General features: G+C 41.7%; 1 protein-coding gene and 1 long non-coding RNA gene across 7 annotated transcripts in view; one reads left to right on the forward strand and one right to left on the reverse strand.

Moving 5' to 3' along the window:
* The window catches only part of rapgef2b (Rap guanine nucleotide exchange factor 2b), a 111903-nt gene that overhangs the window by 65498 nt on the left and 21580 nt on the right, over positions 1-24825 (forward strand). For 5 of the 6 annotated variants that reach the window (XM_044363153.1, XM_044363149.1, XM_044363152.1 and 2 more), the window contains 4 exons: positions 16069-16200; positions 21268-21445; positions 23446-23582; positions 24481-24639. In XM_044363153.1, the coding sequence (XP_044219088.1) occupies positions 16069-16200; positions 21268-21445; positions 23446-23582; positions 24481-24639 (606 nt within the window). The remainder of the gene's footprint in view (positions 1-16068; positions 16201-21267; positions 21446-23445; positions 23583-24480; positions 24640-24825) is intronic. The other variant, XM_044363154.1, reaches the window with a different exon arrangement.
* On the reverse strand, positions 1985-22758 carry LOC122990039. The gene is made up of 3 exons (XR_006405234.1): positions 22748-22758; positions 8748-8756; positions 1985-2500 (listed from the first exon to the last, which is right to left on the reverse strand). It is a non-coding gene; the product is annotated as an uncharacterized LOC122990039 (long non-coding RNA).

A 24825-nucleotide genomic window follows, 5' to 3' on the forward strand; every position in this document is an offset into this window, starting at 1 on the left:
GATTGAGGTGCATAGTATCTCTCTGATGTGCTTGATAATGGTATTGACTGTCTTTAGGCTCTTTGGATTATTATTATCCCTGCCGTGTGGGTGTGGTTCTGTTGGGTCTTGTCTCGGCGTTGAGCGCCGGATGATCTACCGACGGTGCTGTAAACGCGCTCATTGTGACGGCTTTGAAACATACTGTACGTATCCAAGCATAACATACCTGTCTAAAGACCATTTGTTCATGTGGATTGGAGTTATAAAGCACATAAACACTGTATCACCATTACCCCTTAGCCGCGGAGCCATCATATATATCATATCTCAGTATTTGATCACGGAGCGCTGCGGTGTGTCTGAGCAGGAACGGACCGAGAGGAAGAGGTTGAAAGGATCAGAGCTCAAGGTGTTGAACAGTCAGACCTGCTGAGAAACGCGAGAGCGGAGAGAACAAACCTGCCACTCTCGTCGGCGGAAAAGCTGAGCTCCTATTTTTAGAGCTGTCCTTTGTGACAACCTGCTCTGCTTCAGCTGTGCACAGATACAAAAGCCTCAGTTTTTGAATAGACATTGTGTCGGAACTGCAGCGGAGAAAGAAAAACGATTTATTGTACACTTTTTTTCTCACTTTCACACCTCTTGCATTCCTTCATCTTGAGGTATTTGGGCTTGAAATTATGCAAAGAAGCCTTAATATTATTTTTAAACCAGTAAAGACGATGAAGATGAGTCAAACATGGTGATGGTGAACGCTGAAAGGGGACACAGTTTATATATTTCCTATAGTATATAACAGAGCAAATATGCATTTTCATATTCAGTCTTTTGTTTCGTTCAATCGCGCACCTAAGCATCTCTCTCCGAGCACAGACACCAGAAACAAAACCGAGTTTGTAGTTATTTATAGCTAAATATCAAACATTATGCGGTGATGGAAATAGAACAGATATTTTTAGGAGAGTGCATACTCCATAATGCAAGTGCAATTGTGCCTCGTGCAACTGAAGAAGAACCAGCTACTCGTTTACCGGCTCTGCTTCATTTCTCAACCAGTATTATAGAACATGCTTACTGACATTTGATGTGCTTTTTCATGTCAGTTTTGACATTCAAAGACCTTTTTGAAAGTTGAGTGTTTTCAAAAGGCTTGACAGATGACATTTATTGGGATGGTAATGAGCCTTCATGGCGAAGATAATAGAGTATGCTGTTTTTGTTGTTGTTTTTTTTTGTTACTTAAAATTTGATCAAAATCTCTCCGAACAATTGATAACACAATAGTTTGATCTGTTCAATGTCGGGCCGGTGTTAGACAATGTTAGATGCAGCAGGAGATACTCGAGGTGTTAATAACAATGTGTTCTCTACTTGTCTGGCTAAATAAGGGTTAAGATATGTTGTGCGTGAGTCTAAAAATAAAATTTGTACGACTGTCTCGCTTCATGTTGGGTGCACAGCGCCTTAATTGCGTATTAATGTTTAGAATAGACAGTAACATAACACCAGATAGGAAGATGATGACAGAGTGATTTCAGCGGTCTGGTGTTTGCGACGTTCAATTTAAAACAACAGTTGTGAACATTAGATGTGAAAAAAAAGAGATAATAGAGAATAAAAATGACTAGAGTTAATATCTTCTTACATAAAGTTGCACAATGTGATGAACTGTTAAAAATAATGATATCAATTAACACGCAGATCCATTTGTATCTGACTTGACACATTTTCCAACAAATTACACAGTAAAAGCAGTTTTAAATCGGCCGTAATGACTCTGTCTCATCAAGGAAATAGTCACCCCTGACTCTTCCCTCTTACTCAACAGTTTGTCATTATCTCTGACAAGTTGTTTTGCACCCTCATAGCTGTATATAAAAATAACTAGTAGAAGGAGTTTCAAAAAAAAAACTGTGAATTGAAGGTACTGTCTGTTGGGAAAATTGGTTTCTCTGCCTCTTCTGTGATGGATTTTATCCCGTATGGCTTTTGAAAGGCAGAGTTGTGCTAGAAATGTCAAATGATAACGTCGGTTTGGTCAGTTTATCTCCAAAAAGAAAAAACATATAAATAGGAGCAATTTTTCAGCAAAGGCTTGTAGTTTCTTGGGAAGGTACAACTAACATGAACAATTGAGTTCAGATGTACTTTATGGTGATGTTGCCTAAATTCAAACGCACTGAGTTAACACTTTTTATCAATTCTTAGGGTCTAGGGTCCTGACTGACTGAATAGCTCATCATCCAATTTGGATGGATTACCATGAAATGTTTAACAGACATTCATGGTGCCCAGAGGTGGCGATCTACTACTGATTGTAGTGATACTGTTTTCCTCTTGTGCCATTGACAGGTCAAAATAAAAAAAAATCCCAACACTTTGGTTTCTGACCAAACACATAGAAAACGTCAACATGTTGAGATTGTCATTGGTAGGTGTGCGGCTGTAGACTCTTGTTATGCACTGTACCTTTAGCTTACCTGACATACTAAGACCGCTCGTCTCCAGCCCCTTCCCCCTCCATCATTGTTAAGTAAAAGACTTCCAGTTCGTAACCTTCCACAGTTAGTCTATAACTCAATCCGGAAACTTCTAGTTACTGATCAACCTCAAACACAACTCCCAAGAACGTCGCCAGTCACTCTCTAAAAGCATCTCTCTTCTATTCATTTGGTTCTTTATGATTTATGCACCTTGTAACAGCTGCAGGGGCATGACAGATGTTTGCCCCCGTGAACCTACAAGTGTAATCTTTTAAACGTGCCTGGCTGCCTGTGTTTCTGCCAAATTATTTTCAGAGCAGCGTGCAGGTGACAACGGCTTGATAAATGAAATAAGCCTTTGGGCTGTGGCGGCTATGAAAACACAGTCTCTTTATTAGATCATCTTTCTGGTTCTAACAATGCTATTTAGAGCTGTTGTAATGGGACTGACGTCAAGGATTAATGCACCGAGCTGGCAGTCAGGAGCGCTGTGTTTTCTCTACGTGCGGCCTTCTGTTGGCTCGCAAACAGATTCACTGAACAAGGTTAGACGCAGATCAATACATCTGAGTATGTCGACTTTGATCCCATAATAGCCCGTGTGTGTGTGTGTCCATGAGAAGCCATTTGTCCTGAAGTTTAAACTAGCTTGCTCACTCATTGAAAGTCAAGTAAGATGTGGGAACTTGAACTTTCAGCATCTGGTGATGAATGATGATGGAGTTTTGTTGCTTTAGATTCTCACTGACTGATCCTGTGTTTGCTGTCAGATGGTCAAAGTACAGTTTTTACAGATTTTTTTGTCTCCTCCTCCTCGCTTTCTTGATATCCTCGTCTTGTTTTGCTGTTAACTCGCCGACCGGTGCAGGGGTATTAATCCACATCTGGAAAAAAGTCCCTAACAAATGCACATGCACGTGTTTGTGTATTTGTGACCGGTTGTTTAAGACTGCAACAAACAGGGTAAAGAAGTCTGAAAGTACAGAGCGACAGACAAATGCATCGGTTGGTTTGGTTTTCACATTGGATTTGTTGACTGTAAGAAAAAGATGCCTTATCCTTTAACTCTAACAGTGTAAAAAATCACCATTATTCAAACACCCATCACCCAATCACATTCTTTACAGCGATATCAGCTCTGAGTGGACAGAGCTCTGGTTAGCGTGAGCTCTGCTATCATCTTAACCCTCGTGTCCACTTTCTTGCTATCAAATCGGCATTGGTTAAAAGAAATGGTGAAATTCCCCAGAACAAAGAATTTCAGGTGAGGAAGTGAAATACTGCAGATGAGGAACTGAGCCACTGCAGATATGACAAAGTTCGCCATAGTCGGTTATTTAACATGAAACGGCTCGTCCTCATGGAAATGTGCTTGTGTGTTCGCATCTGACTGTAAATGCAGCGAGGTGATTTATCTTGTACTTTATTGTGCTGAAGGACTGTTTTTTTTTTTTTATCTCAACTGGTGTATGATTGCAATGCAGAAAGATCTGATCTCGCTCTGTTGTTTTATTTTGCATAAAATCGCCGAAAAAAATGCTTGAACTTTGTTTTTCTGAGCTTGAAGTTGAATTACGGAGTTAAAGAAGATGGATGACTTTCAAAGACGTCACGTAATAATCCGTTTTTTTCCTTCTCAGTATTTCTGTTTGAATTTTCTACATTGAACCCTGTGAAACAGTGTGTGTGTGTGTGTGTGCGCGTGTGTGTGTGTGTCATCCAGCACAGTAATGGGGTTTTTACAGCTCTAATGCTACGCATCAGCAAGCAAAACACAATCACATGGCCTCTGCTGTAATGCATGGAACAGTTACAGCCACACCGGGTTCACAGACTGTTTACGAATGGCAGATGAGGCACCACCCCCTCTCTCTCTATACACACACACACACACACACACACACACACACACACACACACACACACACACACACACCCCTCATGCATTTAGCACACACCGCAATTGAGCGTGAGTGCATTAATGTTATTCTCAAGTGGCGTTTTTCACGTCACTGTCACAATCCTCCAAGATCAATGCTCCCCCCGCCTCTCTCACTTTACATTTAGCTTGTGATTAGTCAGTAAAAAAAAAAAAAAAAAGATTAATAGGCTTGTTTGTTCCTAGAAAGCTTTAAACATGAGGGGGGTTGGGCTGGGATGTAGGTCTGATATTTCCCAGACGCGACCCCGTTGCCGCGGTGATGTAATGATGCCCTGGTCGTCGTCGTCCTCCCCCCCCCTGGCGATTGTCGGAGACATTAATAACCCGGGCTGCACAGCAAAACACCTGAGCTTTTTTGTTGTTTTGATACATTACATCATTGCTCAAGGCAGGAGGAGGTGATGTCATACCGGGTCTCCACCCCCCCCCCCCCCCCCCCCCCTCACTGCCTCCCACTCACCTCCCCCGTTGCTTTGACTGGAGCAGCTCCAAAACCAGCTCGTACAACGCCGCTTTCAAGGCATTGTCTGAGGCAGATCGACCAGGCTCTTTATTCACCGTGACAAAAAAGCTCCAGCCTCAGCTGTCTGGATACACAACAAAAAAAATAAATAAATGCATCAAGTGTTTTTTTATTGGTTTTGATTATTTGTTAATTTTCAAATGTTCATTAATCATCATCAGTAACTATTATAGTATTTGAGAGTCTTTGTATGTGGGTGTTTGTACATCGAAGCTCATTTTTAGTATCATGAATATAAATAATGCAGAGCTGCTATTAATTATTTTTTCATTATTGATGGACTTTTATTATTGTTTAATCTATAAAATGGTTCTATAAAAGGCCATCACAAGAGCTGTGGACGCGCCGATCTGATTTTTTTCAGTCCCGATACTGATTCCTGGGCTTTTGTTATCGGACCATACCGAGTAGTGATCCGATACCCGTGTTAAATTAATAAACTGTACGCCTCACTGTGTGAAAGACACTGGGATCATTATTTCATGTGTAAGACAACATCAGGCTTGACTTTAACATTGCTTTCCTAACTTTATAAAATAAAATGTAACAAATAAATAGATAGATAAATGTACTGAATTGCTATTTTTAAAAATAATGGTATCCAATACCAGATCAGCCCATTGCCACCGATACCCGATCCAGCTATTTGAGTCAGTATCGTGCTGATATGATACTATCAGTATCTTTATCAGTGCATCTCTACCCAGAGCCCAAAGGGACATCATCTTCAACCAACAGTCCAAAACCCCAAAACATACAGTTTACAAAATAAAAAGCTTTAATCTTAAAGCTTTAAAAAAAAAAGGCCAAATTATCTTAATATCTCTTGATATATAGCTTTAATAATAATTGGTTATTAAAATTGTTGTATATTAATTTTCTGTCAGTAGACTACATGATACTAACTAATCATTTTAACACTTAAATGGTGTTTTAGGTGTTAATATTTTGTAATATGAAAACAGTTCTGTCTCTCATTTTTCTTAACATCACAATGACAAGCAAATAGCTGCAAAGGAACAAGATAGCAGAAAATGATTGACACTGTCAAAATTGCAGAAAAAAAAAAATGGTATGACAACAAAATGACAAGTAACGGAAATAAAAAATAAATGTCATATCTACTCTTTGAACTGTGACACTTCTTGGTGACGCGCTGCTTCATCTTCTATAGAATCAACGTGTAAATAATGACAGCCCCCGGTCTGTATTATTTTGTGTTTTGAGCTGCTGAAATGAACCGCTGCAGGTCTGCTGTTTATTGTCTCGGTTGGCCTTTAACCCCCCCCATTGTTCCCTGTGACGTCCCGTCCTCCTCATATCTTTGTCAGGAGACCTCCTTCAAATATGGGACCATCTATGTCTCCAATATCCAGAGTCTCTGGAGGATTATTGCCCTCTCACACACACACACACACACACACACACACGCACACACACACACACTCCTAGTCTTGCTCTTCCTCTTCACAAAGCAGAGAGGTGTAAGCGTGTTGTTTATTTTTTTCATTCGAAGCTGTGTCGGTGACGCTGCTGCTCATTGTAGTACAGCTGAGTGAGGGTGAAGTGCCATTGCCACTTTTTCTCCTGTCTCTTTCTCGTTTACACACACACACAAACACACACACTCCTCTCCCCTCCCTCCTCTATTTCACCATGTCTCGCTGCTTCCGTCGCCACAGCAACTGAAGGCCCTGGAGGGTGTGTGTGGTGGTGGGGGGGGGGGTGGGGGGAAGGCTGGATGGCTGGGTGCGGGTGCTCACCCAGTTGCCATGGCTATTCCAGCTGAGTGACAGTGACAGTGACATCATTGCTGCCAGTCTCAATGTTTTGCTGCTGTTGGCCCATTTTGAACTGTTTTTTTTTTTTTTTTGCTCCTCTGCCTGCATCTTCAAGCCCTGTCTCCTTCTTCTTCTTCTTCTCCTTCTCAGCCTCTCAAGAAGTGATGCTACTCTTTCTCCCCCTAGTCTGTCTCTTTTACTCACCCTCTCAAGAGGAAGTGCTGCTGTCTCTCTGTTTCTGTCTCTCCGCCCAGGAAATGGCTTTCCTTCATTCCGTTACTATGCCAACCGGCTCCAGCCGCGCGGTCTTGTGCCGAAGTGAGCGTGATAATGGCATTACTCGCACTGTTCTCCTCTCCATCTCTCTATCACCCCTATCATCCATCCATCTATCTTGCTACCGTTTGATTCTGCTTTTTTTTCCTTCTTCTTCTTCTTCTTCTTCTTCTTCTTCCTGCCACCACTCGACTGTGTATCAGCTCTCGCCTGGCGCTTTGCTTTGTATGTCATCTCATTTCATCTCTCCGTCTCATCTCTCCTCCTCACTTTCATTTACTCATCCGCCCTTCTCCTCTTTCCATCTCTCTGTCTGCTGCTGCTGGGGGTGTTGTAAGCCCTCCAGAGCAGCACAGCCATAGTGGCTGCTCTTACAGCATCACTGTCAGGCAGGGAGGAGGTCCTTACCCCCCCCCCACACACACCCCACCCCACTTCACCACCACCACCACCATCTCCCCCCCATCCCCTCCTCCACCCCTGACACACATACACACATCCCCCTGCTCCCGTTACAAACAAACCGCTGGGTTTAACGTACAGTACCTCGGTGGAGGCTGCAGGCGTCTCGGTCTTCAAATAATCTAATGGTGCATAAAGGCGTCTGCGTGTGTGTGTTTGCGTGTGTGTAGCTTTACTTTCGGAAGAGGGAGGGGAGGAAGAGAGATAGAGAGAGGGAAGGCGGAGGGAGCAAACGTGAGTGAAAGTGTTGTCAGCCATTTTTCTCATCTTTTTTTTTTTTTCCTCCTGTTTTCTGCTTTATTATCGGCGCGCCGGTGTTCTCCTGCTGGAGATGTGATTGTCAAACGCGGGGAGAGAAGAAGCTGGCTCGTCCTCGGCTTGGATAAAAGGATTTTTTTTTTCCTCTCCCTCTCCTCCTCCTCCTCCTCCTTCTCCTCCTCCTCTGTGGTTTTAAGATATTTCTCCGGGAAGCAGCGGGGAGGCTGGAATAAACGCAGAAGCTGGTGTTGGTTTGGAGAGTCTAATCAGGCCAAGGAACAGCGGATACTCCCAAAACTGTCAAGCCGCCGCCTCCTTCCAGAGAGACGGTGCAGCCGAGGGAGGGGAGAGGGCAGGCGGCTTGGATGAAAATGGGGGTCTATGCTGTGGCATAGAGCAGGTCCGGGATGTTAGATTTTAGCCCGGCGAACATTTTTTCATTATGAAACCATTAGCAGCATCAGACAGCAATGGAGTCCCGAGCCAGCAAGATAAAACCCCGGTAAGTAGCCTATCGACGTGCAACGTTTTCTCTTCATCCCCCCCTCTCCTCAGCCCCCCCACCTCATTTATGACCGACCAGATATGATTACCGGCCTTATAATGGATGTGCATCGGATTTCTATCGAGCCTGTACAAGATGAATGAACGCAGGGCAGGCCAAGGACGCGACAGAAACCCGAACGGGTTGATCAGAGGCTGATTATTGCCCTGTCGAGCCTCCGATGTGTGTCAGTGTGTTGTACTAGAAACGGCCGCCATGTGCTTGCTGTCACTCACGCGCGCAGACACACGCACACTTGCGTGAATTTTAAGGAGACTATTGATCTTATAGGCCTAGTATGTTCTAGTAAAATAAATGTTATAAAAACATATCGGAGTACATTTTAGAAGAAGTGGGACCATATAAACAATATGTGGCCAATAAAAATTCAAAGATGCATTATCGAGGCCTGTAGAGATATTATAGTGATTTTTTTCCTTTTTATTAAGCACACACACATCCAGCGGTGCAGATGCGCGTGTGTTTAACGACCGACGTCTCTGCCCTCATTATGTTTTACGACGTACTGAGGTGATCGTAGCTCTATAAGATATGCCCATGAAATTAACCACGCCAGCTGTCATTTACGTTGGAGAGGAAAAGAAATTCAGTACAAGCCATAGATGAGGGTGGTTTGATGGGAGGTGGTGTCATGTGTGCAAAGATGAAGCTGCCCTAAATTCAGTTATCCCACCTTTTAGCCTGGAGGAGCTATTACAGCCCTAATAGCGTTATGGCAACTGAAATTGGTTGTTTTAAAGTGACTAGATCGACACCTTGACAAGAATATAGATGGTTTTTCGGTAGTAATTTGGGGGGGATTTTGACTCATTGTGATCACCAGCTGTTGGACTAGTTGACCCACCGGTTTATTTACCGCTGCTGGTGGCGCTGTCCGTGGTGCTGGAAGCAGCCAGCAGCTCCAGCAGACACTTGGAGGCCTGAACTGATCTGCACTTGAACGGTAAACGGATTGATCGGCTGTCAGCGCCGCTGGCATCACTCACACACCAGGACCACACGTATACGTACACACAGACACACACGCACGCACACAGGCAGCGCTGTAAATCACACTGATGGACGGTTCCTGGATTGAAGAGCACGGATGCCAAACGAAAAATCACCTTAATATTCCTATAATAGTCATAGATGTGTCACTGTTGATGACATATCTCATCCACCCTCCCCACAGTTTGTGCAGCTTCCCTCAGGGAGGCCTATATATCCTATATATACCAATTATCTTTCTTGTGGGTCTTTGTATCAAATGCAGTAAACATTCTGATTTTTAAAATTATATATTTGCACGTTTTTGGACAGTGATTGATTAATTACTCGTGTTTTCTGATTTTATCATCTTGAGTGGATTTCATTATCTCTTTTATGCCTTTTATATACCATATAGAGCCAAAAGCAATTCTCCACAAGTGTGTATAGTAATGCACTCTATATATGCACTCTGTGATTTTACTAGGCTATAGGGACTTAAATGCATACTACAGTTTAGCATCTAATGGTTTGTTAATTGTACCTTGATACCATACTTCATGGCATTTTCATGCTAATGTGGTGTGTCTGTAATAATCCATAGACTCTATGTGCTGTTTCATTTGAGTAATACCCTCACTGAAATAGATCTTTCGGCATTGATTTGACTGGATTTCCAGGAATCAAGCAAAAGTGGGCCAAGTGAGCGGTAGCCACACACTTAAAATATCACCATAACATTTATTATAAGGTTACTATTTTTCTCAAGGAAAGGGAAAACAGCACATGTGTCTTCAAATAGCACATCTTTCTAGTTCAAGAAGAGTTGGCAGGATATAATTGTTTCCACAGCCAGAACTTGATTAACAACACACATGCACCTCAATTTAGACTAAACAAGCAGACAAGCCAGCAAGTTAACACAAATGGCAATTATGTAAAACATAGACAAACAGGAGTGCAATAATCCTAGTTTGGCTTGTTTTTCAATTGGCTGTCTTTCAGCATGTGGAAGTTAGCTTCATATCCTGCTGTCAGTGAAGATAGGAGAAAAATTTGTCAATTTAGTTTATGTTGTCACTATGTTTATCGTTCGCTCTCTGACTGTCTTGTATTTCTTTATTTTCTCTCCCTCTTACTTCATTTCATTGTTGTGTTAAGTTTTTAGCATGTTAATGGTGACTTGTGTAAATATTCAATTAGCCCAGCAGGAAACACAACATGGGTAGAGTAAATACCAGCCACCAGATCTTATTACAGTAATGACATCACCATCATAGGCTCATGACAATTGGCTGTTATAAGATTGCTTATCTTCCCTCTGTAGACCTTTTTTTTATTTTATATTTACTCCAACAAGACATACATCGACTTCAGTATAATCCGTGTTGATTTATTAGGTTTTCATGGACCTTTTATGGAGCCATCTTTTGGTGATAGCTTAGCCATGAATGCTGTCTCCTTATCTTTGAACATTTTATGGAATTGATGGCCACACACTGAAGATCAGTGCCCAAATGTAGCTGTGCTTAGCTTGGATAATAAATCAGATAGAAACTGTGAGTTGGGACTTACACTGATATACTTTTCTGTACCACAAATGTAACTTTTTTTAATTTACCTGAACTTATGGCATGCATAGATGCATTTCATCAACTATGTCCCTTATAATCTTGTTAAAAACTGTCAGTAATATGAAAACTGTAAACAAACTGCTGACTTGTGAGGTACTGACTGGTGGAGCCGTAACTAGGGAGGGGAAAGCCCAGTGAGCATATCAGGCCCATTTAATCGGACTCCCCGCCGAAAGGGTTTTAATCTCTTGATCCGCCGGGCTCAGGAAAGCGAGAAGCTGCCACCATGGTCAGGGGAAACTCTGGGATGTGCCTGCTGTCTCTTAGCCTTCCAACATTGGCAGTCCTCCATTCTTTAATAAGCAGACAAAGTTAAAACCACATGTGAAATGTTTGAAAGGAACAGTGCAGCTTCAGGCAGTTTTAGCTGCTTGAATTCAGGAGGAAAATTCATTTTGTTGTTGTGTTTTGCTTCATAATTTAAACCTATTAAACCTGCTATTTGAATTTGAATGTCTTAAGTGAATCTATGAGGCTTGTTTTTGACACTCTTGCATCCTTTTGTACACCATGGAGGGTTGCATTTCAGAGCTTGGCCACCCTCAGTAATGGACATCTAGTCTAGTAGCACAGATTCACCCCCAGCATATAAAGGCGGTAAAGAGACTGAGAGCCAGCCAGCGCTTCCACCCAGGGCTTCCACCCAGCAATCTAGGTCATTAGGTCTACAGTGTAATTTAAACAGCACCACATCTGCTCACATGTAGTCAGAACTGAGTGTTGTGGCTTGAGCATTAGAGCAGTGCCTAATCCTCCTGTGACAGCTGATTGTACGTATTTTTGGCTCCGAGTTCTGCAGAGCTCACTTCATTTGTTTTCGAGAGAGCGTTGAATGTGGAGCACAGGCGTACAGAGAGGCCTACATACTTTTAAGGTAGGAGACGAATCACAATTTTCATGCTACGGTTGATGTCGAGCACATCGGCAACAAATTTAAACAATAGCATGCTAATATAGACTCTGCAGTTCGATCGAGGTTAACAGCACTGTATATGTATTGCCGTGTCATCGTGCTACTGATTGGAAAAGCTTAATGAGTGCGTGTCATTATTGTTGTGCTGGCATCCATCTTGGCCCAGTCTCGTGCATGCCATTGGGCCGAAGAGGTCAATGGACCACATGCTTATGGACTGAATGGACCCTGGCTTATTGACCGACAGACGGATGACCTAAATGACTGTAGAGAAAGGATTTAGTGTTTATTATCCTCTCCCTTTATCCCTCTTTCCTCCCCTCCCGTTATCTCTCCCTCTTTCCAGGGGGAGGGGCTTGTGTATGTAAGGGGGAGGGGGGATTGTTGGGAGGAGGTGGGACCTTTCTAATTGGTTGTGGAAACCAGTGGGGATATTAATATTGACATGTCGACCACTCTGTTGCCTGGTTGGAAGACCATATTGACAAAATCCATATGACCAGTCTTGCACTCTCAATAATGAAAATATTCAATTAATTTATACCTGGTGCATTTCAACTCATAAATCAAAAATATTTTAACATTTACATGATGTCAGATTTTGCTTTGATTTTTAAATGGCAGTAGTATCTTTATGTATAGTATTTCTTTTTTAAAGTATATATTTCTGTATTCTCAAAGGACAAAGCTAGTGATATTCTGTGTTATGAAAAGATCAAAACAACAACATCTTAGTGCATTGCTAAATACTTTATGACTTTTTTCTCCCCTATCTGCAGCTAAAAGATGTTTATCTTTAAAAACAAGTCACACATATATATTCACATTCACAAAGGCTAAATAAATCTCTTGAAATGCTGGGCACTGTAGTTTTTAGCAAATATTATTCAAACAGGAGTTGAAAGTGCATTTGATGGGGACTATTTTTTTGCAGATTTGTTGCACTAGTTGTAGTGTTTTTGGCACCAGGAGAGTGTATGTGGGATTGACTCAAGTTAAGCTACAGTGTTTGTCTTCATTGCAATGAAGAAATGTGTCACCCAGTGCTTATTTATATGTTTTTAATTTTTGGGCGACAATGACACTTTATGGCACAAGGAAGAAAATGTTTTTATCAGGCTTCGGCTGCACAGACAGACTGAGGAAAAGACTTATCCTGTAATATTTGTATGTTTTATGTTTAATATTGTACGTTTTTGACTAGAGATAGTTGGTGTTTGTTACAATTGGTGCTTTCTTCTGATCTATGTGTTTAATCCCTGGGTATAAACTAAATTTCCTTTGGGATTACAATAAAGTTGAAGTTGGAGAGGGGCGTTAAAACCATAACACACTCTGACAACAGATATCCAACAATAAATATAAATGGTTCACCATAATGTCAATTTTGAGGTTCGTGTGATATATTGAAACAATCTCATTTTGTCCCAAAAGTCATCAAAAGTGATGAGGATTTTATCGCTGCAGTTACATACAGACAAAGAGATTCATCACACTAACACAATAGTGTCCAGCCAGTAATAATAACGTGGAAGTCAGCTGGAGGCGTTCAGAATGAAGTCTACCAGACAAGGGGATGGGAAATAGCAGCCTGAGGGGGGTTAGTGACTGACTGGCCCCTCCAGTCGACCATTTTGGTTAGTGCAGCCATCCAGATAATTAAACGTGATGGCAATCTTTGACACAGTGTAATCACATCACACCTCAGTGCCACAGGAGCTGTAACTGTCTGGCTCTCACTCTCTTGTCACTGACACATAAAGGCGCTCTGTGAATAGATGTATCTCATATTCTAATTTTCCCCTTTATAAATACTGGAAATCTTCATCAGATCAGAAAGGAGGTGTCCAAATAACCCTCCACACCTTCTGCAAAATCAATTCAGTGCCACAACACTTTCAAGCTCTGCAATTTTACGGCAGCTCTATCCAATAATACAGAATATTGAGAAATCTTTTAGTCAAAACTAGTTTCCAGTATTCAACAGTGTTCAATCTGGCAGCAAAACACATTTCCTCCCATTTCCAAAACTCTTTAATTAAGCTGTAAAGCAGATGATAGCTTCTGGAGCTGTGACGACAGACGTTTTCTTAGAGTACGTTGGAGAACAGATGACAGCCCATTCCCATTTAGTTGCAAATGAACCTCCCAAGTTGTAATTCTATCTAATCTTTTCTATTTGTCATCCAAGTGAGACTTCATAGTGTTGTCACTGTTGAGCCAGATTTCCAAAAAAAATGTTTTTAGGGCAGTGTTGTTGTTTAAAGTGCATTTTGAGGCGAGTGACACTGACACTCAGCATACTAGACCGTTTTTGACCTTTTACAGCTCAGATAAGAAGAGCTAAAAGCCTGAAAAGTGTCTTCACAATATGTCCAATGTCACACCTACATCAGGATTTATCGGAGCAAAGTTTCTTCTCTGAAATTCACAGTCTGACCTTCCTTTACTGGCACTTACAGTCGGTGACCATCACTCACTCAGATTGGTTTTAACTGTGCAGAGCAAACATTTAAAACCATCATACATTAAAAGAAGTTCCAAATGTTGTTTACTATCGAGATTTAACATCAGACAGCTCATAAGTAGCTGTAAGTGAACCCACTCTAAAGATGTTTAGATGTAGCTCTTAGTATCACATGACGAATGCAGCAACCTAGTTAAATCAGCTACATTTGACTTTTAGGTGTAAAAATTTAATATTGATGATCTGCCACAGCCAGAAGTGGAGTCGCAAGCGGCTCAAAGCAGTTTCCCTGCTGAGTATCAAATATATATTGGTAAATAAAACATTTAGCCATGAAATATTCATATCTATAGACCCCGTGAACCAGTTTATGCAGTTTGATTAAATTCATAATTCTCCCTCCGGCATTCTGGTCAGATATGATGAGTTTTATCAATATGATACAATATATTCTGTACATTTAATTTAAAAAAACACAGTTAAAATCAAATATTTGTTCAGCATCTATAAAATGCACATTGTAAATTAAGAGAATGTTAATAATTTGTGTGTAAAGGGGTCGAGATATCGAATAACTGGGGTTTACTCACACCAGGAATCATCTTGTCAAAGTAGTGCTATATATACCGCCGTTTGAAACCAAAGCCTTAATATATAAAATATTCCACACATACACACAGCACGTTCTTCAAATAAACTGCTGCACTACTGCTGCTATACTTGTTTTTTTGTTTTATTCATCTCCCTTCTAAAAATTTCAGCGGGGGGTTTCTTATGTATTTTGCATTTCGGGGTCATCTCCATAGAAAAACTGGGTTGGTTCATTTACAGTATGGCTAATTACAGCGGGGTTTTCTGGTATATTATACTGTATGAATTACTCAGAGGGGCTTCCCCCATTACAGCCTGCTTTTCATTTAGCTTATGTGTGTTGTGTGCTTTTAATTAGGGTATTTCCTTGATGTATGCAGCGCTTCTTGTATGTTTGCTCAGTTCATGAAAGGACTTCCAGCGCAGTTAACGACTAACGCGGCTGATATCTGCAGAAAATATGCGACTTAAGTTTTAGCATTTTTCTTTTGTCACTTTAACACTAAGCTCCTGTGATTCATGAGACCTTTTAGACTTCCTTTTTCAGTTTTTTTTTTTACTCCTGGATTAACAGGACAGCAGATTTAGTGCACATTGAGGGAGGGAACTTCTTTATTCAGTCCCATAAACCTATCATGAAGTGTTTCTGACTGATTCCATGAAGTCAGATGAATTAATCAACATCTTCCCTTTTCTGCTTTTTCCTCGCTTTGATAATAAATTATCTGTTAGTTTGAGCTCTTGCAGTGGGACTAATTCATATATTTTGTTCCGTTAATATTGTTTAATCACAGCAGTGGAATAAAGACAAAGATAAATCCCTTTTATTCATGATTACAAAAAGAATTTGAGTATTTATAAGCTGTTGTCCAATTACGACTAAAGGGGCCATATTTTTTATAGTTGGCATATAAATCACATGAAAGACTCTTGTCTCGCACAGCCAACTGTTGAGTTCACCAGAAATCTCTCTTATCCAGTAGTGATAAAGGCAACAACTATAAAATTATGAAAAATGAAACGAATAAATGGAAAGAAAGCAAAAAAAAAGACATCTAAGATAGAAGACTTTTTCCTCTACGTTATGTGTTTAGACCAACATGCCTCTAAGTATGTTACCAAACGCCTGGCAGTCAGCATGCGTGTTAGTGCGAGTGACCAGTGGCGGCTGAGCCGGCTGATACTGACCATCTGTGTGTATGTTGTGTGTGTGTATGTGCAGCTCCCCGCAGACTTCAGCAGACTTCACCTGGCCGACGGCTTGCACCCACAGGTGACCCACGTCTCCTCCAGCCACTCAGGATGTAGTATCACCAGCGACTCTGGAAGCAGCAGCCTGTCAGACATTTACCAGGTAAGGCCTCCCCACCTGGCGCTGGACCCCCAGCTTGGATTGCACTCGATGATTAAGTAGGTGTGATAGTTTGTTGACTAGTAAAGTTGGTCACGTGAGATTAAAACTCTCCAAAGTAGATAAATCAGTCTAGCTAGGGACCACGTTCTGGTGCTAATTTGCATCTATTTCTTTGTCGGCTCTAGTGCAAACAATAAAAGAGTAGTTTGACTTTTGCCTTTTAAGCTACTATAAACATCAGAGACTGGTGTAAAACCAAATGAGTACAGTTTAAATAGTGGAAACAAATGTCAGAACTTAAAGGTACCCTGTGGAGTTTGTTTGTTTGTGCAACCCACAAGGGCATCCATGCACAAGGGTGATGTGATACACACAAAGTACCTGCCAATCATATCACGCAATATCACTGATCGACATGACGGTTGGTGGTGGTAACGGGCGAAGACGTATTGCAACGGCAAGGACGAACATGCAACATGGATGTAAACAATTTCAAATTCTTTCAAAAAACGGTGAATCTACAACAAACTCCACAGGATACCTTTAATTATTTTGGGTTAACATGCTTTGACAATAGAGTGTTTTTTTTACAGCATACTAATTAGTGTTAACTAACATGTTAATCAAATGAATGATGAGCTAATGTTATTGATCAGACCTTATGATAAGCCTGTGTAAGTAATTGGAAGTATGGTTTCTTTTAGCGAGACAGTTAAGTCGAAGGCACAATTGTACCTCTGGGAATGCAGGTTATTCTCATTAAGTAGGGCAAAACATTTTTGGAAAGAATGTAAAAGGCTTGGCGGTTAAATAGACTACAAGACACAAATAGGACAGTGACACCGCTCAGCAGGAGACGAGCAGACAGGCTGGTGACAGCGAGCAGGTGGTCCAGCCTACATCCTGACTCCAGCTCTGCCTCTCATCACCTCAAAGCAGAAGTACAGAACTCCCAGGGAGCTGTGACGTAAAATCTCATGTGACGGGGAGCTTAAACACAAAAAAATATGCCTTTTTTTTTTAATGCTAAAATATTACAGACATTAACAGTAGACTTAACAGAATATGTTTTCCGGTGTGACTAAGGTAACGAGTAAATAACACTGATTAAAGAAAGAAAGAATAAAGAAAAAGTGAAATTAGAACCCAGCCCAGCAACCTTAACCTCCCAGAGGTAAATAAAACACCATTCAGCTCAAAAGAACACACACAAAATCTCGTGACTGTGCCCCCAAACCCTGCAACTAATCCTCTTAACATAGCGCACCCACCCCATTGGCTCCTAATACTGTCACCTGCTGTGTGCTTATTCGTGAGTGTGTGTTTGTAAGTGTGCTTGCGACGGTGCTCGGGAGCATCAGTCAGAATCACTTTGTTTTCTACAGACTCGCGTTTGTGTGTCGGCTCCAATTGTTTAAATACAGCTTTATAATTGCGTGCGAAGCCTGTATAGTATGAGTGTGTGTGTGTTATTGCAGAGTTGTGTGTGTGTGTGTGTGTTTGGCCATGCTGTGGCTGGCTGGGGTTGGTTGAACAGGCTCTACTGTCCCCAGTCTGTGATCCTGGTCTTACAGCCATCTGCTAGCAGCTCTCTTGATTTCTGTCTCTCTGTAACACACACACACACACACACACGCATACACACACACGCATACAAACACTGTACTGGTTTCTTGCTTCAATCTCTATCCTCTTTTGCTTAATCTTACTTCTTTACTCAAACAGCTTTTAACCTACCTGTAGCAACAGCTCTTCTGTCTCTGCACACTGTTTAAACACCTCACCTCACCTCCTGTTTCGTGCGATCTCTTTTATCTTTCCCGATTGTAACCGATCACTCACATGTGCTCAGACGTCACCGCTCAGCTCACTGGTGATCTACTTATTTGTGTGCTCGTGCTTACCTCTGTCTGTGGAAAGGTTTTTGTCAAGTACACAAGCTGTTTTTGGTTTCACAGTCTCACCTGAATACATGTCCAGTAAATCGATTTAGTCAGTCGGCAGAAAATGAAACCGTTTTGATTATCGATTAATTGTTTGGATCTTTTTTTTCCCAAGAAAAAAATGCCTACGTTTGCTGGTTTCAGCTTCTCAAATGTGAGGATTTACTGCTTTTTTGTTGTCTCGTATGATAATAAACTGAATCTTTTCGGGGGGTTTTGAACTGTTGGTCGGACAAAACAAGCAAATTGAATATGCCGCTTTGGGCTCTTGGGCGTTTTAAACTAAACATTTTAAACTAAACATTTTACAGACAAAACGATTAATTGGTTAATTGAGGAAAATAATTGGCAGATAAATCAATAATGAAAATAATCATTAGTTGCAGCCCTAGTTCACTGTTAATCTGCCAGGAGCAGTCATGCCCGACCTTTTTGGCTTGTGACCAATTAAATCAACAGCACGTCTACTTGTGAGAGTGATATTTTTCCTTTTATAGAGGCTTGAAGAGGTGAAATTATCTAGTAATTCAAAGAAAGAGAAGGGTCTAAAAAACATTATTATGTGTCAGAAATGTGATTTTTTTTCTTCTTTCCTCTCGTCTTAATCATCCTCTGACCCTTCAGATGTATCTCATGAGTCCTGGGGGGGGGGGGGGGGGGGGGGTTACCGCTGCATTAACACTCTGAAGGGGATTAAGTGGCAGTTGTTGTTAGATAAAGAATAGAAGCTGTCGTTTACTTTTATCAGCCAGTCCGCAGGTCTTAACTACTTCTCATCCCAAGCCCCCCCCCCCCCCTTCTCTCACTATTTTACCGCTTCCATTCAGCGCAAAAAATTAAAATGTACAACATTAAAAATGGAGAAAAAGACTAAAACGAACGTCTTTTACTATCCTAGGGTACTCGGCATGACTCTTCAAACTGTTTGTTTTATGCAACATTACTTTTTATCGTCAACTAAAGTTGCACCCTGCAGCGTTTTCAGAATTAATAACGCGCCGTAGTAGATCACTGGCGATGTTTGCGGCCCTCACTGGGGGTGTTTTTGAATAATCAGATCAGAGGAGGCCTGGTTCTTTACACTCGAGATCACAGGAAGTTGATGGTACCAAGAAACACGGCGGTCTTAAATTTTAATTTGAGTCTACATTACATTTTCAACATTTAGCTGATGCTGTTATGAAGAACTGCTGAGCAGATAGAGGTACAGATTTTTGATGAATAGTTTAAGTGCCGGTCCACTCCTCCTCCTCCTCCTCCTCCTCCTCCTCCGCCGCCGCTCTCCGCCTCCTCTCACCTCTACAACTGAAGCACCCTTTGAAGAGTCCCACATCATTCTCACGTCACCGGCAACATGGCGTACTGTTTTGTGTCTGAATAAATCATGAAATTGGTCCTTCAGAAGGACTTTGAAAGCATTGATCCAAGAATAGCCCTGATGAAATATTAACAACACCTGACTTGCCCACTGACTCTTAATGCTTACTGCACATTTATGGATTTTTGATGCACACATGACATGAAAACGAACCTATGCACAAACTCAAAAGCACAAAGGCAACCTTTTGTTTAAATATGTCGGCTCTCAGATTTTGTGTCGCGTGTCGAATGTTTGCACCTTGTCGAAATCAAATAAAGTCACTGTGGCATTTACTAAGGAATGTGCGTTGTTTACATCTTTAGTTCTCTTTTGCTGTTTTATGTTTGTTTCCTTATATATTCTATGCACAGAACTACCTCGCTGTTGTGTCTCTTTGTAGAAAAACAGACAATATGCAACTGTCTGCGGTTTCAGGACAAAGAGTACTCAATATTATTCCTCCATTACCAGATGCTCTGGAACATATGTAACCTCTAACGTTGTATTGTATACCGCTCCTTTCTAAACCTGCCAAGCTCCACTATCAAAACCTCACACATATTATACCCGCATCTTATGAACAGACCCCGCCTCGGCCCCGCCCGCCAGGGTGTGCGCCGGTGACGCCCAAATGGCCTCTCAGACACTGGCCTGAATCATTAATGAGCCTTTTGCACATGGCATTTGAGGAGAAATGACATTGGGTTTCGATGAGGGATCGGGTACTGGGACTCTTGAGCCTTGAAAAATTAAAAGCAGACTGACGGTCTGGGAGGTGAAGATGCGTCTGGCTCTGGAATTTTGTGGACAGTTTGCAAAGACGACCTTTTCTTCTCTTTCTATTAAGAAGCTCGAGGTGGGGTACCGCATCGAGGTAAGAGGTTTGTTGCTACACCGGGGCGAGGTAGCAGGGCTGGTCGCTTTGTAGTCCTTCTCTGAATGCTTTGGTTTGTTCTGTGAGAGGGTTTCATGTCGGGTGAGCGTGAACCAGGCAATATGGCCTCTCTGTCATTTACAGAAATATTTTCTTTGATGATAGCATTTGGTCTAGCTCATGCACAAGTAATTGCATTACTTTCGCTCCTCATCTTAGTTCATTTTCCCAGTTCCACACATATTTCATCTTTGTGCTTTCAAAGAACAGGATCTGGCTGCGAGGCAGGCGGTGGAGTTTGCTGAGGGGGAGAGGAGAGGAGAGGAGAGGAGAGGAAAGTTGGGAGTTAATTAGCTTGTTACTATGCATAGCAGACAGTTTGGTATGCAGTGTTGACGCCTGTCTTTCTCATACTGTACTGAATACTTCTAATCCATTTCACGAAATGAATCAAATCTGCTCAGCAAGTTTACAGAGGCTTTTTTTATTTTTCTGTCGGTTGGGGAATGTACTGTGTCGTAGCTGATGTTGGTACTGTAAAATGATTTCAGCAGTGCGTGCTGTTGCAATCTGCACCACTGTATCTTTATTATGCTGATTTTTTTACACTGGCTGTTTACTTTGACTGAAGTTAAACAGTCAAACATGAGCTTTATTTATCTGCTTTATTTGGCTGTTATTGAGTTTGAGTATTGTTTGTACTGGGCGCAGACGTGGCTATAGATGTGACACACCGGTCATGGCGGAGATCAGAAACTGTGACCTTATGGTTACAGCCAGCTGTAGGTCGCCAGTCGCTGACGTCGGGATGGACACGCTGAATCCTTCACATTTTTTTTATCAGTAATCACAGATGGCTGACACATTTCTCTTCTGTTCACTGTTTGTAGGCCACTGAGAACGAACCGGGTGACATGGACCTGAGTGGCCTGCCAGAGACTGCAGTCGACTCCGAGGAGGACGACGATGAGGAGGACATCGAGCGAGCTTCAGACCCCCTCATGAGCCGGGACATCGTCCGGGACTGCCTGGAGAAGGACCCGATGGACAGAACTGACGATGACATAGGTGAGCAACTGGTCGAGGGCATCATTGTCTTTTTTTGTTAGTGCTATAAAAAACCTATCAAGCCACAGTGTTAAACAGTCTCAATGCAGTGTAGGAATACCACTATTGTGAATAAACTCATTTGGTGTTTATTTTAAACACATCTAATCTAGTTTTTGTGAATGCTGAGCACCATCTCTGCAAGATGTCTTTTAAAGAACACAAGCAGTGTTGTTCCCTGCTGGGACAGGGCTTCTTGTCCCAATTTTAGATTAAATTATTGCTCTGTTAAAAGCCACACCCAAATTTAAATCGGTCACATTAAAATTTACATTTGTCTGAAGCCTTTTATGCTTTACTGCTCTCATTTACAACGTAGGCTTTCGAGTAATTCTCAAAGCCACATCAGGCTCGCAGTATCATATCCCTTAAAGCTATGACTCAACTGCCATGATAATGATAGCCATGTTTAAAAAAAATAAGTACACACTCTCAGAGCTTAGCTACAGATGTGGACTGAGGGAGGATGATGTATTGGATGTAGAGAGAGTAAGAGCGAGTGCCAACCCCCTCCTCCTCCTCTTCTTCCTCCATCGTTGATCTCCCTGCCGCACACCCCTCCCTCTGCCGGCAGGCTTTTCTAGGTCACTCCAGCACATCCTCTCGCCTCACCTCTCACAGCACATTAAACTTTCAGTGCTTCCGCAGCTTCACACACGACGCTTTTGCCATGCCAAGCACAGGTCAGCCAGAACGCCAGACTGCTGCTGGGTAGCCAGAGGAGGAACGGTAGTTAGTAGCTGAAGAAAAAGGGGTATTTTCCTACTTTGGACCTCGGTGTAGGGTACTGCAAAATGTCCTGGGTCCTGGATTATATATAGCATCTCCCATTTAAATATACCCATTATTAAAACACCCAATTTGTTCACCCAAATTGCAAAACAGTACATTTTCTCACTTACTTCAACTAGCCATGCAGATATTTGGCTTAATGTGTCCAGTTTTTGAGATATCCTCCTCTGAGATGGCAGCACCTCAGTACAGCAGAGATGAATAGAATTCTGTATGTGCTGTTGATAATAATGAAAAAGTACATTTGAATAGAAAGAAAAAACAATTTTCTGGTTTCTATTCATGATCCACACATCTCACTGCAGATAGTTTTATTTTACCTGCTATGTAACTATGTGCTACTGAAATAATAGTCCCCATAAAAATGTTTCCAGTGCAGTAAATTGTTTCTTAAAAGGCAAATTGCTTTGGAGTTTTTTTTAACTACCATTTTCTAAATTAGTTTAGCAGCACAAAGGAAACCCATTGCACTAGATACCACTATAGATAAGTGAGAAAATATGTTTTTGGTAATTTAGGTGATGGTTGACAGGATGCTAAAAGGATAGGTTCACCATATTTTAAATCTGTCCTAAAACGAGGTGCCCAAACGAACACTGACATGTTTTTCTTGCTGTTATAATTCCTCCCGTTTATCCAGACCATTAAAAGATGTGATGGGGTACAAAGTCCACAGTCCTCCGTTTGTGCAAAAATGAATGGAATGATTATAGCAAGAACAACCTGCGTCAATGTTCATATTAGAGCCTGACTTGAAAAATTAAAAAAAAAAAAAAAAAAAAGAACCTTTTAATATGATTTTAGAGGTGGTTTAGTGTCTGCAATGAATTTCTATTTAATGCACACAGAGGTCATTGAGTGAAGTGTCAGCAGTTATTCCTGGCTGGCCATGAAAGTTAGCGTCAAAGGAATTGATATTTGGCTTTAGGTTCTCCAGATAATGATTCCTCTGTTGGCTTTTCATTGTGGTGATGATCCATTTTGATGCTCATCCTCCAGCTCGTGCCTTCTTGGCTGGAAGTGAGGGCAAGCTTGCCAGGAGCGTTGCTTGTCCTCTCTCTCTCTCTCTATCTCTCTCTCTCTCTCTCCTTTGGGTGTCAAGACTCTGTTTGCCCTTTTTCTCAACCTCCTCTACTTCCTCTGCTGTCTCTCCTCTGTACTTCTCACAGAGCAATTACTGGAGTTCATGCATCAACTGCCAGCATTTGCCAACATGACCATGTCAGTGAGGAGGGAACTCTGCGCCGTCATGGTTTTTGCTGTAGTCGAACGTGCCGGCACCATCGTTCTCAATGATGGAGAGGAGGTGCGTGTTTGTGCATATTCATGCACGCAGAAGCCCAGTCTTGTGACATTGTCTTTCCTATAATTGTATTTTATATGTGTGTGTGCATGTCTCTCGGGGGAACCTTAGTCTCACCCCTCGCACCAATGAAACTTTCTTCTTCCATTTGATGTTTTTTTCTGCTCTATTAAACCCGAATGGCGAACATCCCTTATCACTGGTCCTCTCTAGGATCCCTCAGGCAACTAAAGCAGGCATCACTTATTCTCTCTCTCTCTCCAGTAAAGACACGACATGAGTTTCAATGAATAAAATTTGGTTGGTTTTTTTGCTATGATGCACCAAAACTATAGAGAGCAGAACTTGCCTCTAAGGCCTGTTCACTTTAGTAAGTGTCTGCTTGTAGAGAATTCAAGGTTCATTGAGCATATTGCTGCTGTCGGGCTGAAGGGTGTCTCCAAGATGTTTGCTTTTCAGGAATTCTAGAAAACATCCTATATTTATTCTAATTTCCTCAAAACACGATACATTGATTTTTCTTAACTTCAATCAAGCAAGCACGTATTCCTCCAACAAAGCTTTTAATGTTTTCCAGCTTCTCATTTTTAGTTGTTTTGCTAAGCAGCTCTAATAATCTTGTGCTATTGTTCTATCCTTCTGAGGAAAGAAAGAAACCATCTGTTATTGCAGCGGCGCCTTTATAGTTACTGCATATGGTTCTTTTTGACAAATAACTTTGACTCATTAGGGGACAACAGCTGTTGGGAACTACTGGTAGATTGAACTTAATCTGATCTACAAAATCTTTGTAGAATTTCTTCTATTTCTCCTTCTTGCACTTTTTTGTTCATATTCCTTGTTTGTATCCTTTTTTCTTCTTCAAACGTCTTACTACTATGATCATGTGTTACCGCTGCAGCTTGACTCATGGTCGGTGATTCTGAACGGTTCGGTGGAGGTGACGTATCCCGACAGCCGGACAGAGACCCTTTGTATGGGAAACAGCTTCGGGGTATCACCAACCATGGAGAAGGAATACATGAAGGGTGTCATGAAGACCAAGGTGGACGACTGCCAGGTAAGATCTTCGTAAATGTTCCTCTGCTACAGTAGGATTAACAAGTCTGTTTCCTCTTCATGACAGTGTGAAAAGCATGTCACAGAGCCTGTCACCTGATCGTATTTAATCCCACTGTGATCCACTCGTGCTGGAAGTGTTTGAACTCAGGACGCTGAAAGATGCTTGGCAATAGCACCCACTTAT

Source organism: Thunnus albacares, chromosome 10 (genome assembly GCF_914725855.1).
Source record: "Thunnus albacares chromosome 10, fThuAlb1.1, whole genome shotgun sequence".
Taxonomy (NCBI): domain Eukaryota; kingdom Metazoa; phylum Chordata; class Actinopteri; order Scombriformes; family Scombridae; genus Thunnus; species Thunnus albacares.